The following is a 16,134-nucleotide window of genomic DNA, read 5'->3' on the forward strand; positions in this document are numbered from 1 at the left end:
TCCCCAATTAGCTAGTGTTTTGTTGTAATTTTCTAAGTTTAATTATTGTATAATGGCCAGAGAGTGGCTGTCACATTTGTGCTGTGTTCAATTTGTTGTTTATTGGGTATTTGCCTTGTGGATGCTGCTGCAGTGTTATTCTGTATGAATTTTATTCTTTCTAGATCTTCATTCTGCACTTTTCCTTTGTTAAGCCTAACCAAGTGCTTCTCCTTTGCCCATTTAATGCTTTTACTCAAATGTTGCTCATTACATATTAAGATTATGAGATATTTCCTTTGTATTTGACTCTGAGATACACCATACTTCGAATTTTTAGAACTTTATTTTCTCTCTTTTTGTAGATGTTTCTCTAATGTTCTACTTGTAATTGGGTTTTGCCATATGATCCACTTGGAGTCTTTCTGTTACTAGATGAGTACAGCTTCTTTAAATGTATTGATATGTTTGGTTGTTAACGCCTGTTGTGATTTCCTGTGCCTTCTGATTTTGGTTATTTGACATTTAAAAAATATTAAATATGCTATGTGGTGGTGGTTGTTTTTGGTTGTGTTTGTGGGTTTCTTTTTTAAGATTTATTTATTTTAGAGAGAGGAAGAGAGTGATAGTGTGTGCTGCAGGGGGAGGGGTAGAGTGGGGGGTGCAGAAAATCTCAAGTAGACTCCCTGCTGAGCTCAGACCGCCCCACCCCCCACCCCCCAACTCGGGTCTCTGTTTCCTGACTCTGAGATCATGACCTGAGCCATAATCTAGAGTTGAGTGCTTAACCCACTGAGCCACCCAGGTGCCCCTCAGCTGCTGTTTTTATTACAACTTTATATAGTATACTTGATCCTTTCCTTTGGAAAGTTCTGTTGACTTCTTACTATGAGAAGTGACAGAATTGGTATATTTCCAGTTTTAAATTCTTCCCTCCCTGTTGCTTTGAGCAACATATTTATGGACATGTCTCCTCAGGCAAGGGAAACAAGCAAAATTAAACTGTTGATACTACAACAAAACAAAAAAGTTTTGCACAGCAAAGGAAACCATTGACAAAACAAAAAGGTAACCTGGTGAATGGGAAAAGATGTTTGCAAATGATATATCTGATACGGAGTTAATACCCAAAATGTATAAAGAACTACAACTCAACACCAAAAAACCAATCTGATTAGAAAATGGGCAAAAGACCTAAATAGACATTTTTCCAAAGAAGACATGCAGATGGCCAACAGATAAGTGAAAAGATGCTCCATATCACTTATCACCTGGGAAATGCAAATCAAAACCACAATGAGATAACAATTTTTATCTATCAGAATGGCTAGTATCAAAGACAAGAAGTAGTAAGTTTTGATGAAGATGTGGTAAAAAAGAAACCCTTGTGTACAATTGGTGAGGATAGAAATTAGTGCAGCCATTATGGGAAATAGTATGGAGATTCCTCAAAAAATTGAAAATAGAACTACCATACGATCCAGTAAATACTGGGTATTTACCCAAAGAAAACGAAAACACTAAAAGACACTTGAAAAGATGTCTGTAACCCTGTTTATTGCAATGTTATTTATAATAGTCAAGATTTGGAAACAACTTAACTGTCCATTGATGGATGGATGGATGAAGAAGATGTGGTATACATGTACACACACACACACACACACACACACACTCTCACAGTGGAATACTCAGCTATAGAAAAGAATGAGATCTTCCCATTTGCAACAACATGTATAGAGTTAGAAGGTATCATGCTAAGTGAAATAAATCAGAGAAAGACAAATACCATATAATTTCTCTTACGTGTACAATCTAAAAAACAAATAAACAGAAAACCAGATGCTTAAATACGGAGAGCAAACTAGGATTGTCAGAAGGTGGGGCAGATGGGTAAAATAGATACAGGAGATTAAGAGGTACAAACTTCTGGTTATAAAATATGTAAGTCATGGAGATGAAAGGTATAGCACCAGAAATAATAAAAGATATTGTAATAATGTTGGTTGGGGACAGATGGTGACTAGACTTACCTTGGTGAGCACTTGAGTAATGGGTAGAATTGTCAAATCACTATTTTATACACCTGAAGCTAATATATATGTCAGTTATATTTCAGTTAAAAGAACCAGATTCTTCCCTTTTACTTTTCTCATCAGTTTTTCTTAATATTTTCTTTATGATTTTAAATGATTCGTACCTGTTACTTGATTTTAACTTATATCCATATAAAAATAAATTATGTATCTAATTAACCTCTGTTTATAAAAGATCAGGAAACTAGTATGCTTTATCCTGTTGGATTTATCATTTTCTTATTATTCAAGCCATAGAAGTTTTAGTCATACGTGCATCATGTGTTGACTTTGACTTGTGGAAACATCACTATAGTCGAGACAGTGAACATGTCCGTCACCCCCAAAGTTTCTTTGTGACCCTCACTGACCCTTTCCTCTGCCCCTTCCCATTCTCTGCCTGTCTCCAGATAATTGCTGAGCTACTTCCATCACTGGAGACTCATTTTCTTTGTAAGAATTTTGAATAAACGGCACAAAGTATGTGTTAATTTGCATGTCATCTTTCAGCATATTTTTTTGTGATTCACTGATGTTTGCATCAGTCAGTAGTTGGTTCCTCGTTACTGCTGAGCAGTGCTCCATTGTCTGGATGGAACACATAAAGCTGGTACGAACGTTTGGGTCTTCCCCAAAGAGTGAGGGCTCTTACTACTTTGTCTGACTGCAGTGGTCAGTATGTTATCCTGCAGGATGCTGAGTTGATCAGGCCCCCTGTGGATTAGCTGGGTATCTGGAGCTTCACCTGTAGGTTTTGTTAAAAACTCCTCTCCTGGCTGGGTAGTTCTGGGGTGGGACCCCGGGGGGGTCATATATTTCATCAGGCTTCCCAGGGATACCAGTACTGCTGGTCCACAGACTGAGGGCCAGCAAAACCCCTTGAGGGTTTGTGAAGCAAGGCAGGAATGGGGTATTTTTTTCCTACCAGGTAAAAGTAAAAGTGTTATGTTTTCGTCAGAAATGGAAATAACTACATGTGTCATGTCAAGCAGCATTTGATATGCCAAGAGCTCACTCTTCCTTTCCCTCCCTCCTTCCCTCCCTCTCTGCCCTTCCCTCCCCTTCTCCCCTCCTTCCTTTTTCTCTCCCTCTCTCCCCCTCCCCCTCCCCCACCACATCCCACTGTCGTGAACACCTGGAGCAGCCTGGAGCAGCCGTTGACTGTGGAGGTTATCAATCAGTTCTGTTTATTATGTATGATCCTCCAGACAAGGCTGTGGAGGTGTGTGGGGGCTTAACCTTGCTTACTTTCTCTCTGTTTCCCCAGGGAGGCTTTATTTGTTTTGGAATTGTGGTAGGAAAGGGATGCTCTGGTGTTGGCCCTTGTCTAGTAACCTGTGATCCTATACTGGGGACAGTCTGGGTTGGAGGTTTGTAGGAAAATCTCAAGTCAGAATTCTGTTCCAGGCAACCGACAGTTCCCCTGCTTTCCCTCTGTTGGATTGCGTGAACTTCGTGGTGTTCTAAAGGCTCCAGGAGTTACCAGAGCTCAGAGCCACTGTGCTTGTCAGGCTTCCCCAGGGGTCTCACCATTTCCCTTTCTTCAGGCTCATGGTCACAGGCCCTTGAGGAAGGATGGGATGTTGCCTTGCAGTGCTGAGTCCTTGCTCATGTCCATGGACTCTTGAGTCCAGGCTGTGGGAACTGGTGAGGGGCACAAATGATGATGAGCAAATCCCTGAAGTCAGGCCATCTGTACTTGAATTGTGGCTGTACCAGGCAAGTGATGGCAGCTCCTCTGCCCTGTGCTCCCATTAGTGGTGAAGGTCATAGCAGTTCTGATGTTATGAGGCCGGTAGGAGGTTTATGTAATATTCATAAGGTGCTAAGGACAGTGACCCCACATAGTAAGCACTTTATCATATGTACTAGATTGATACGTAACTATATGGAAAGTTAAAAAGATAGGCAGATAAGAGATCAGTTTAGAAAAATCAAGTATCTTTTCTCAGATTGCAGAGTGGTCACCCCCTGACTCCTGGGAAGGTGGCTCCCATTTACAAGCCTCCAGCCCTACTGTGTGATGAGGTGTGAGTGTTTATTGGCATCCAGGCTGGCTCCTTGCTCAGAACCACAGCTGGGCCTGCAGAGGCACAGCCACCTGTAGGCTTTGGGCAGGAGCAGTTTTATTTTGTTTCTGTAGTTCCTTTGAAATTTGATGAGGGGAATAGGAGAGGATACATGAAGATGAAAGTTTGAGTTGGAATTAGTTATAATTAGGAATTTATTATAATTTTCAGTTAACTCTTATTTTATTTCTATCCTTTTTGAATGACTTCAATAAAGTCAAACTTCTAGTATGCTCTATGAGCATTTCTTTGAAATATTTCTCTGTTTTGTATAAGAATATGATTCTTCAGTCAAAGCCATGTTTAAAAATCACACTGACACTAGCATTTTTCCTTAATAATTTAATTTATATTTTTTGGAAACATTTGAAAACCTGTTACATGTGGTATCTCTCTCAGAGCTAAAAGTAGGCCTGTGCCCCTTTCCCCTCATTCATGGTCTCCTGACTCCAGTGCCCCTCCGTCACAGGGTGTTCCCCTGCAGACTACTGAGGCAGACCAGAGCCTTCCCAGGCAGCTCCTTTATTTTTCTCTTGAAATAGCAAAACCTTAATTGTTTGCTTTAATTATATTTTTAGGAGCATTTCAAAGGATTATTATCTTCTTTGTCATACCTGGCCCATTTCCTGGTACTAAACTCAAAATAGTATCTGATCCTGTTGGTTGTGTAACATGCCGAGTCATAATTTCTTCCTTTTGCTGTTGGGAATAACCTCTGCTCCTGGCAGCTCCCATGTAATCCAGCCACAATCTTACACAACTGCCGTTTTGATATTTCTCAGTTCTTTGCAATGGATAATCTGCCCTTCTGAAGTGTGTTATATTGAGTCCACTAAGATTATTAAGTGCTACCAAGCAGAAAAAGTACTGGAAGTGAAAACAAGCTTATGAGGTAACTGTGAAACTAGCTTATACTTTGGGATGACTCATCTTTTCCCGAAGAAAATTTGCTAAGAGAGAGAACGTCTTTCAGGGAAAGCTTGAGATTACGTAAAATTTAAGATAAAAAAAAATTTAATTAAAAAAGTTTTGTTTTTTTTTTAAAGATTTTATTTATTTATTCATGAGAAACAGAGAGAGAGGCAGAGACACAGGCAGAGGGAGAAGCAGGCTCCATGCAGGGAGCCCGACGTGGTACTCTGTCCCAGGTCTCCAGGATCATGCCCTGAGCCAAAGGTGGCGCTAAACCACTGAGCCACCCAGCCTGCCCTTAAAAATGTTTTTTAATCAAAGTATACAGTTGACATACTAGAACTTCAGAATATACAATATTGTAAAATGGCTGAAATTTAATTACTCATTGAATGCTAATTAAGCTGTTCTGCTTACATAATTTTTTAGTAGGAAAAATTTTATAGACTGCTTTATGGATGCTAATTTATGTTAATCCGCCTTTGAAAGGAGCAAGTAATTTACCTGCATAATGATTTGAGAGTGTTGATACCTTATTTTCTTTGTTGTTATTTTATATAAGGACCCTACATTCCATGTCATTTTATTTTATATTTTTTGAATAAGACGTAATGTTAAAAAACCTAGCACCTTGAGAAAGTTTCTTAAGTTTTTAACTATCAAATTTAAAAATAATTCTCATTATTTCCAGAGAATATAAGCATATAGGGGGCAAGTGTTGATTCTTCACCTTCAGGATTAAGAAAATTTGAGCATGGGACAGCTTTCACCTCCACCCCCATCTCCCAGATCAGCTTGTTTGGATTTGTTTCTTTCTCCTTAGGTCCTGCCTTGTTCTCCAGGTCAGGTGGAATTGAAACCTGCTTGTTGCGCATGCCCTGTCCCCAATCATTTTATTTTATCAACATAATCTCTGTTTATAGTGCCTCTTGCGGTGAAAGGGAGGGTATATTTACTAATCAATTTTGTGTTTTTTATCTGCATTAACTCTTTTTTTTCTTTTAATGACATTTTATAAATCTGTTCTTATTTTAGAGGGAAAAATCTAAAGAATTTGAGACAACCTGTATTAGGTAGGAGTTGAAATTTTCAGAAACTGGACCTCAGTAGTGTCAGTGTTTCAGACCTGGGTTTGATTTTAGAGATCCTTAAACTCACCTTTGTGGTTTTTCTCTCTGAAGAGCTGGCTTCCCGCAGGTAGCTGGTGAGTGCTTTCTGCATTTTCCCATGGCAAGGAGAGAACTCCATCCTCTTCCTGTTCTCTCCTGCTCAGAAACCCTTAATACTTTATCTTTTCTGTAGCTCCATTGGGCTACATACATTGATGTTATTTCTTTAAAGTATTAAGTGAAAGAAGTTCATAATAAAAAGAAAAGCAGGGAGGATATGAGGTTTAATGTAATAGGGACAGAAGAAGCAGCCCCAGGGTAGTAAGAAGGATGTTACTGACCAGCACTGATGTGGTATTAATCTCTGTTTCAGAATGTGTGGCAAATGTTCTGATAGAAAAGCATGTACAGAGTGCCATGGAAGTGCAAAGGAAGGGACTTGGAGCAGTGCCTTGAAAGATAATTAGGTGCTAGCTAGGCATGCCAGGCAGAGGGCAGTTCATCCACAGGCATGGATGGAAGAGTAACTGGAGGTGCTTTAAGTGGTTGGGGGCTAGGACATAGAGTACGTGCCTGAGATTGGAGAAGAAGTCAGGTGAGTGGACAGAACCTAGTTTTGGGGGGTCTCCTGTGCCATGTTGATTGTTTTCTCCATTTTTATCCTGGGTGTGGAATAAATCCTTGTACACTTGTAAATGAGGGCAGTGGCAGGATTCCATTTGCATATTAGAAAGATTATCCTATAGGAAATATGGAAGATGCATTGGAAGGGGCCAGTCGAGGGTGAAGGTCTGGTAGAGACTTCCTGCTGATGAGGAAAGACCCCAGGACTGGCTGTTGGAAAGGGAGGGGGGCTTGCAGATTTGTGACCTGTGGAAAGGAGGACATCTGGGATGACTCTGGGTCATCTGTCTTGGGTAACTTGGTGGAGGAGATACTACTGAGTGTGAAATAGAATATAGAAGGACTGACAGGAAGTTGATTTGAACATCAACTCATCAAAGCATTTAAGTAGAGATGTCCAAATAAGCAGGTAGTCAAAGAGATGCAGTGGAGAGTGAAGTTTCTGTTTGAGGCAGAGATTTGGACATCCTTGGTATTATATATGGTGAAAGTTCTGGGTGGGAATGAGAGAATTCCTGGCAGAGCTTCTGTTAGAAGGGGAGGAATGCTGAAAAATAAACTGAAAGTGGAAAGAAAGACAGGAAAGTTGACAGAGGGATTCCCCAGACACATGAAGAGGAATTCATGGATGAGTGTCCGGCACTAATGTCTGATCATCAGAGGCAGCAAGTTTAACAGGGACCGGGTAGTGGCCATTGGTTACAGGATAGCCTCCCAGTGTCACTGAAAGCAGAGCCAGAGCAGCCTGGGAGAGATGGGTGGAGCTGGAGCTCTGTGGTCAGGGTAAGTGGCAGTGGTGGCTCTCCTTTCTTCTCCTTCAGAAAGCTTGTCCTGGGACAAGGATGGGAGCCGAGGCTGGAAGGAAGCCTAGGGAGAGGTTCTGATGGGAGAGACATGAGACTGGGGAGGCAGGAGACCAGAGGAGTCTAGAAATACCATCATTTCATTGCTAGGTTCTTAGAAAGAAAGGATTGAGAGTGGGTAGCAGAGTAACTCCATTTGACTTGTCGTGGTTTGAGATGATCTTGGAAGCCTCTCAGATGAACTTGCCATTATATTCCTTTATTATCTTTGTTTTTTGTTTTGTTTTGTTTTTTTTTGTCAGATAAAGTTAACCAGATACCATTTTTTCATTAAATTTATTTCCTGACAGTAGACCCTAATGTGGCGATCTATTTATTTTTTCACCAAGTGTGCTGTCAGGTGCACTCCCGGAGCACCTTTGAGTCAGGCCTGGCCTCTCAAGCCCTCACCTTCCCCAGAATGTTTGGGCAGGTACAGACAGTCCCATAGCCCCGTCACCCCTGCTTTTCTGGGAATGCTTTTGTCTTCTGCGGCAGTATGTGTACGTGTTCCCTCCCAGCCTTTTCAGACTTTGTACCTAAGATAAGTCTGATAAATTCCTTCATGTGTGAATAAAACTCCGTGCACTTCAACAAATTTGTGTATTTTAAAAGGAGTCAAAGGGTGAACCTCTCTGACTGGAATTTCCTATTTTAGAATACCTGTTGAAGAAAGAGATTTTTAGGGATGACTCTATCTATTTACTAATTTATATTTTATTTTTAAAAATTGAGATGTAATTGCCATATATCATTGTGTAAGTTTAAGGTATATAACGTATTAATTTGCTATATTTATATGTTACAGTATGATTACCCTCATAGCATTAGCCAGTACCTCATGCCACGTGATTATTATTTATTTTTTATCAGAACAATTAAGAGATGGTGCCAGTTCTGTTTATACTGTAGTAAGTTTGGCCAGCCTTGCTTCACATTCCCATTGTCAAAAATAAAGCTAATAAGGAGGAGTCTGCTTCACAGAATAATTAACCAGTCAGTTTTTGAACCACTTTTAAAAATGAAATCTATGTCTTCTAATTTACAGAATCTCATTAAAGTAATATTCTGGGCTTAAGAAAGTCTGGTTGGAGCTCTGTGGCTGGCTGATGCCTTTCCAGGCATGCTTTTGGACTGGTTCTCAGGACCTTCTCAAAGCCTCTTCCATCTGAAGTGTGCTCTTTGATAAAGTTGGATTATTTTCTAGCTGTGGCCTGGCCTGTTGTCCTCGTTCTCAGTGATAGAACTAGTGGGCGGTACCCCAGCAGCCCCTTGGTCAGCTTTTGTGTTGTTTGAGAAGATGTATTACTTTGTTGAATGAGATTGTCATTCTGAGTACCACAGTGACCCATAAAGGATCATGAGTTTTGCAGTTTATACCTAAGTCATTTCATGTAGAAATTTGTATGAACCACACATTTCATAAAAGACTTTAGGTCCTAGGATGACAAAATCAGAACTGTGATTGTGCTAATTTAACAAAAAATATTTATGCAAGTATTTCAGCAATATCGGAAGATTTAAAGACATTATTGCATATTTATTTGGTGGAACTCTACACAATCATTGCATGTTTTTGAAGAGTAATAACAAAGGAAATGGCTGTTTTGTTAAAGGCAAAAGGGCTACAAAAGTCTGTATATAGTATCCCATTTAAAAATAAATTCACGGGACACCTGGGTGGCTCAGTGGTTGAGCATCTGCCTTTGGCTCAGGGCGTGATCCCGGATCCTGGGATAGAGTCTCGTATTGGGCTCCCCACGGGGAGCCTGCTTCTCCCTCTTCCCGTGTCTCTGCCACTCTCTGTCTTTCATGAATAAATAAAATCTTACGAAAAAAAAATAAATTCACACAAAAAGGTCTAAAATAAATCACATAGTAAGGTAACGATCTTGAAGAAACATAAACTCTTTCCTTCTATTTCAGCTAATCTTCCAGTGCCAACAATTGCAGCAATAGATGGACTTGCTTTGGGTGGTGGCCTTGAACTGGCACTAGCATGTGATATACGTGTAGCAGGTGAGAAGTAATCCTTTGAGAAATGAAGTTTGTGCTTACTCTTCAGATAATTCCAAATATTTTATTCTTTTCCTGTTGTTGAATAGAATGTTTAGTAGAAGTCACCCTTTGGTTGGGCTTAATGAAATATTGAAGATTCTCAGTTAAGAAAACAATTTGATAGTCTCGTGTTAGCCTTCGCAGGCTGGGAGGAGAAGAGGAATTGGGTCAGACAGAAGTGAATTTGACTCGTTGGCTCTGTCCTCTTCAGATCCATTTCCTCCTCTGAGATGAGGGAAACAACAGGAGCTAATCTGTGGCCTGTGCCCAGTCCAAGTACTTAATTCTTGTCAGCTACAGTAATGATAACTTAATCTCTCTGAGGCTCACTTACTTCTTGCTTGGTTTCCTGTGAGTTGGATGAGGCGATTATGAAAATAATAATGAGAACAATAATGAGAACAGTGCTGGCTGGCCATGTGCTGAGTGCTGACCTGGTGCCCAGCCCTGCTCTAAGCCCCTGACATGTATTACATCACACAGTTGGCCTCAGAGCCCTCTGTGCGAGGCACTCTGTGGGGTGCTTGAGGGAGCTGGGGCACACAGAGGAGGCCTGATGGCCCAGAATCAGGGGCTGGGCTGGGATTTGAACCCAGGCATGCTGGCACCTTGGCCTCCACTCCTATTACCCTGGCAGAGCCCTGTCCGCTGCCACCATATGGTCACATTGGGGTGACCTAAGGGGCCCTGGGACCAAGGACTGGGTAAAGCAGGCAACATACTTGTTGCCATTCTTCCCCTGGCTCACACCATTACTCCTGAAGCAGCTGCCTGTTAAAAATAGAGCCAATATAATTGTGTTTTCGATAGTTTTTGACTGTTTCCTGGGATTTGTAGCTGCTAATCCTTGTGGACTCTCCCCGCTTTCCACTTTATTTCAGATTTCTACTTACTTGTCTGAAATCATGAGTTTTAAATGGAAAAGCTAAGGTACATGTAGTCCATTTCTGAAAGAGTGCAGATTCTGGGAATTAGGATATGGGAGGTGGTCCAAGCACATTTTGATATGCAAGTAAAGAAATAATTAAGATATTTTAAAGTAGCCATAAAAACACAACGTGGAAAGAGGATCCCTGTCCAGCTGTCAGAACAGTAAAACCATTTGTCAAAAGTAACTAGAGATTTGGTCCTGAAAAGCTGCCATATCTGATATGTTATATTAAGCTGTTTGATTTGGAGGACTCTTCAGACAGCTAAAGATTCCTGCTTGTCAGACACAGTCTCTCTCCCCGTCCTGAATAATTAATGGGGGCTAAGCCTTCAAACATGAGTTGGCACTATCAGGTCAAATTATGTAGTTGTAACCTTAGTTTTTCTGCATCGAAAATTCATTCACTGCTGAGCAGTTTTTAATGGGAAATGTTATGTGAATGTCTTAATATACATCATTTAGACAGTGTTTACTTATTTCCGTAACTGAATTCCTTCTGAAGTGACTTTTAAAAAGATTTGTGACACAGGTTTAATTAGTAAACAATATTTCAAGCTGATTTTACTAACTTTTTCAAGTCTTAATGTTGGAATCTGATGTGCATTTTACTTAATTTCTTTCTTTCCTTTTTAGCTTCCTCTGCAAAAATGGGCTTGGTTGAAACAAAGTTGGCAATTATTCCTGGTGGAGGTATGAACTCTTCTCACTCATCTTGATTTATTCTCAACTACAGGGCATAAGGCAAAAGGGTGTTAATTGAAAAGGCAGCATTTTGGATAAAGAGACTAGTACTGTGTTGTTTGCTTTGGTAGCAAAGTCTGTATTCAAAATGCGCTTTTTTAGCTTAGGTAGTTGAGAAGATGCTGGGTTTGCCGCCTGTTGCTCTCTTGTTCTGGTGTTTTCTCGCTTTTCTGTATCAATTCTTAATTTTTACGTTATTCTATCAGTCATATTTTTTCTTGAAGAATTGCACTGATACTTTAAAACTTTTATGTGGTTGTATAAATGTGCACGCACACCCACAAAGAGCATGCGCATGTGGTCAGACCCCATGGGAGGAGTGGGCAGGGCTTCCCAGGCTTCATGTTAGCTGGGTATGTGTCTGGGCAGCAGGACAAAGGTTGGGGTTAGTGGGTGGCCTGAATATAGAGCGGAGATGTTTTATCTGTCACTACAAAAAAGGTACGTGAGCTGCTTTTTTGGAAAGACTCTCTTAAGAAAGCCTTTCCCTAACATTGATAATGAAAGCTTGCCTCAACCAATCAGTCTGAAACTTTGGTTCTTTTGTATGATGAGAGAATTTAGAAGTATTCCTAATTCATGAGGTCTTTGTTTCAGAAAGTAGGGTTCATTTCAGATGTGCATGTTGATTACTTACTAGCTTTATGAATTAAATAACAGGGACAATGTAAAAGTGAAAAGCAGTGTGTGAACACTTCAGGCATGTTTGTGCCTGGACAGGTTAAAATTGTATGTTTAACCTTATCTTTATAAGAATGTTTATCCTGATGAGGATGGATAAGGAGAAATCAAAATACAATTCAGTGAAACTGGTGACTACCTGGGTCAATGTGTAAGACTCAGGAAAAAGCTTCTACTTTGGTAGTCCACAAAAATACTCTACTTGCAGGCAAAAGCACTTGATACCTGCCTGTTTTACCATGCCAGTCTTGTTCACAGTGACTAATGAAAGCACTCAAAGAAGGATTTCTGTGGAAATGGATCCAGTTGAAAAGAATTGTCTGATAAATAATATTGGAAATAAAGCAAGGTTCAGAAAAAGGATGGTGTGGTGTGTTTCTGAAATTCTTTAAAGAAGCAAGCACTTATTGGTAATTAGGATATAACTAACCCTAGAAAGACCGTGACTGGTGGAATGACCTTCTCCCTACCTCCAGACCCCTGCAGATAGGTAAGCCTGAAACCTGTGAGTGTGACTTTATTTGGATAAAGGGTCTTTGCAGATAAAGTGATAAGGATCTTGAGATGGCCTCATTCTGGATTATCTGAATGAATCTTAAAACAAGTGTCTTTATAAGAAGAGGAGAAGCAGGAGAAGGTCCTGTGAAGACAGAGATTGGAGAGAGGCCTTCACGAGTCCAGGAAGGCCAGGGATCTCTGGCAGCCACCAGAAGCCAGAAGCCTCCAGAAGGAACCCTCCCAGTCCCACCCCTGCCAGCATCTTGATTTTGTACTTCTGTCCTCCAGAACTGTGAGATGGGAAGATTTTTGTGCTCCTAAAGCCAGCAAGTTTATGATAATTTGTTGTAGCAGCCCTTAGAGATTAATACAGTGGTTTTTAATGTGTCAGTAATTTTTTTGGATGGGGAGTTAGTGGATGGCAGCGATAGGGGGTAGGAGAAAGATGAACTTGATAATTTGGGTATTTATCAGATCTTGAAGATAAAATGGTTTTGCATTAAAACCACAAGAAAGTAGAACAGTTGCATGAGAGCACTGTTGGCATTGGCTAGATGAAAGAAGCCTAGTTGACTGTCCTGAAGAAACAGGAGTGGTCACATTAGCTCTTTCCCTGTTCACTCATGAGCTGTCCCTGCCTTTTGAGGTCTAGGAATTAGCATTTTCTTTCCAGAGTACTGAAGTTCTTTAGGGTCTTCCTCAATCAGGGACCCGCTAATTAGAAACTACTTGTAAATTTAGTTCATTTTGGACCATGTATTCTCATGATTGTAATTATTTCTAAAGTTTTTATTAAATTATTTATCATAAAATTCAGAATGCTTCGACATTTTCCCGTCTACTTATAAAGGATAGTTTTCTGTCTTTGTCTTTCTTCCTAAGTGAGTCTGAGGAAATGTATTTCAGTTGTTTTCAGGTTCATTGCTCATATATGTATAGCTCTGTCATGTCTCACTTTCTATGGAGTTGAATTCTCCGTGAGGCCACGTTCACACTTTGAAGAAGAAAGACACAGACATTTTGGTTCACTTTCACGTCTGTGCAATGGTTACTGATGCACCCTCAGTTGGGCCTAGTTTTTTTTTTTGTTTTTTTTTAATACAACAGTGCAATTTCTTTAAGGTTTGTTTAATGTATTATCTGAAGGAGTGGTTTCTGAAATTTCTGTGGAGCAAAATCCTCTTCTGGATATTTTGATCCAGATATTTTCACCATATCACTTCTCTTCCCTTTCTTATAGTAGATGATCCTCATGAAAATACCACTTTTTTTCCCGCCTTAAAATTGGTTTTAAATTGATGGATTTACCATGGCTAATGTGATCCCTGGGACGTCCTCTTTTTGGCTGTGAACTACTGTAAGAGCTTCTTAGAATCCACGCAGTAGACCATTCTTAGTTTCTGTCTCCCTTATTGGTAGACCTCTTTCAGCTAAAAGATGCTGAGTTTGCTTCCTATTGTAGATGCTCCTTGAGCAGTGTGGCCCACAACCCTTGTCACTGTCAGCAGCCCCGCCTCTCATCCGCTTCACACAGGAGCAGCTGGGACAGCCACATGGGGGTAGAAAATGGAGGTGGGGGGAGAATGTTGTGGAAACAATAAATGCGGTGCTTTCCTAGTACTATGAAGATTGTAGTAAATTCCTCAGGGTAGAATGTCTGAGCTACATGCAGACTAGAAGCTGTAGTGCAGGAGGTCTGGCAAGTCCTGCCCCTCCGAGCTCTTATAGGCCTGAGCGAGGTTTAGCGCTGGGTGGTCCAGAGGAGGCTGTACCTCCCCACCTCCCCATTTGGATGCCCCTGGCTGTCCTAGTCAGCGTCACTTCTGTCCTTTTGTGATGATACTTTACAGAGAAAATTGATCAAAACCCAGCGTTTAGCTTTCTTTGGGTTTTTTCTTTTTTTACTTGAACTTTTTATAAAGTTTCTTAAAACACGTTAAATTAAAAATGATTGTTTTGGAGAAAGTAATATTCCTAGTGAACATGAGTATTAGTAGACCATTACTATAATGTGATTCTTAGATGGGTATTCTAAATTTTCGTGTTTTCGAGAAAAGAGATTGTTCAGTGATGACTATTAAAAGTATATAGTTAATGAAGAGGATTATAGAAACATACTGGATCCGAATTCTTTAAATAGTATTCTTTAAATAGTATTATATCAGATGTAATTAGAAAAATTTAATGTAACCGACTGTCCTATACTTAAACCAGTACTTTTACTTGTAATATATATATATATAGATATAGATATAGATATAGATATTTGATTTTGGATACTATAAAATATAAAATACAATGTTGATGATTGAAAGCACTAGCCAATTTAAAAACAATTAAGATTATTACCATAGGACCTTCCTGCAATGTCCGAAATTGGGAATCTTTGTACACTACAGAGCTCTACTTTATTCTCTAGCCTTTTCACCTTAAATAAAGCTCCACCTCCTATGTTTGTCTCATTGGGAGAATGTTCCAATAGTTTGAAATAAAATTCCCTCTTAGAAGTAGCTCCTCAAATGATACCATCCTTTAATACATTTGTAAGAACCAAGTAAAACAAGTTCCGAGGATTAGGATTCTTTTGACAGTTTAGGGAATTTCTTTTAAGTGTGCGCAGAAAATGGTGACTGATTGCCTCATTCCTGGCCTTTGTTTCTTGCCTCTTCTAGATGATCTGGGGTTTGTGTCAAGAAACCTTATTGTAATTAAAATAACTGTTAGGGCTTCTTGCTTGGGCATACATCACTATGGACAGGATGTGTAGTACTTCCACTGCTCCATGGTTCTCTTTTATTTCATCTAGCTTTTTATTTTGGGAATAATCAAACCAGAAAATTTGAAAGGCAGAAAAAATGAACCTCTTTATGCACCTCACCAAGATCTGCCCATCCCCGTACACCTCTCCTCTCACTTCCCTCCTCTATTCGTTCTTGCTGAGCCATTTCAAAATGACCAGGTGAACCTTCGCTGGACTAGCGTACCTTTCCTAGGAGGAAGAACAAACTCTTACATAACCACAAAACTAGTACTATACCTAACAATATTAGCATTAATTTCAGATTCCCCACATGTTTCAGAATGTTGTTTGTGGTGACTCTTGGCTTTGCTTTTTCAATTCAGGATCTAGTTAAATGTCATATATTGCATTTGGTTAGATCTATGGGTTTTTTTGTTTTGTTTTGTTTTTTAAATCTAGACAAGTCTTCCATCTCTTTGTTTTTTATAGCACTATTCAGGCAAATTATCCTACTGAGGTTTACACATTCTGGATATGACTGAGTCATTTCCTCAAATTTAGATGTAGGTTAGAATATTTAGCCAAAAATACTCAATGGGCCATACTCTGTTTTTCATTTTCATTTTATGCAGTGGCACTTGATATTAGGTTGTCTCACTTTTGGTGATGGTAATTCTGATCACTTGCTTCATTTGGTGACTAACTACTAGTACACTTTTAACATTCTTTTTTTAGAAACTTTTCAGGAAAATAATCTTTAATAACTTTTATTTGGATTGACCATTCCCCAAATTAAAAATGAGAGGAAGGAAATGAGAGCACTCAGGTGTAATGGGAACAGGGTGGGAAGTGTCCCTGTTCATCTGAATCTAGGC

At 39.8% G+C, this 16,134-nt stretch overlaps 1 protein-coding gene across 4 annotated transcripts in view; it reads left to right on the top strand.

Moving 5' to 3' along the window:
- The window catches only part of AUH (AU RNA binding methylglutaconyl-CoA hydratase), a 159,790-nt gene that overhangs the window by 53,286 nt on the left and 90,370 nt on the right, over positions 1-16,134 (top strand). For 3 of the 4 annotated variants that reach the window (XR_012037903.1, XM_072841108.1, XM_072841119.1), the window contains 2 exons: positions 9,537-9,629; positions 11,233-11,289. The exons of the other annotated variant lie outside the window; for it this stretch is intronic. Coding sequence is in view for 2 of the 3 variants with exons in the window: in XM_072841108.1 (XP_072697209.1) it covers positions 9,537-9,629; positions 11,233-11,289 (150 nt within the window). In the remaining variant the exon portion in view is untranslated. The remainder of the gene's footprint in view (positions 1-9,536; positions 9,630-11,232; positions 11,290-16,134) is intronic. 4 annotated transcript variants of the gene reach the window in all.

The sequence above is a fragment of the Canis lupus genome, chromosome 1 (genome assembly GCF_048164855.1).
Source record: "Canis lupus baileyi chromosome 1, mCanLup2.hap1, whole genome shotgun sequence".
Lineage (NCBI taxonomy): Eukaryota > Metazoa > Chordata > Mammalia > Carnivora > Canidae > Canis > Canis lupus.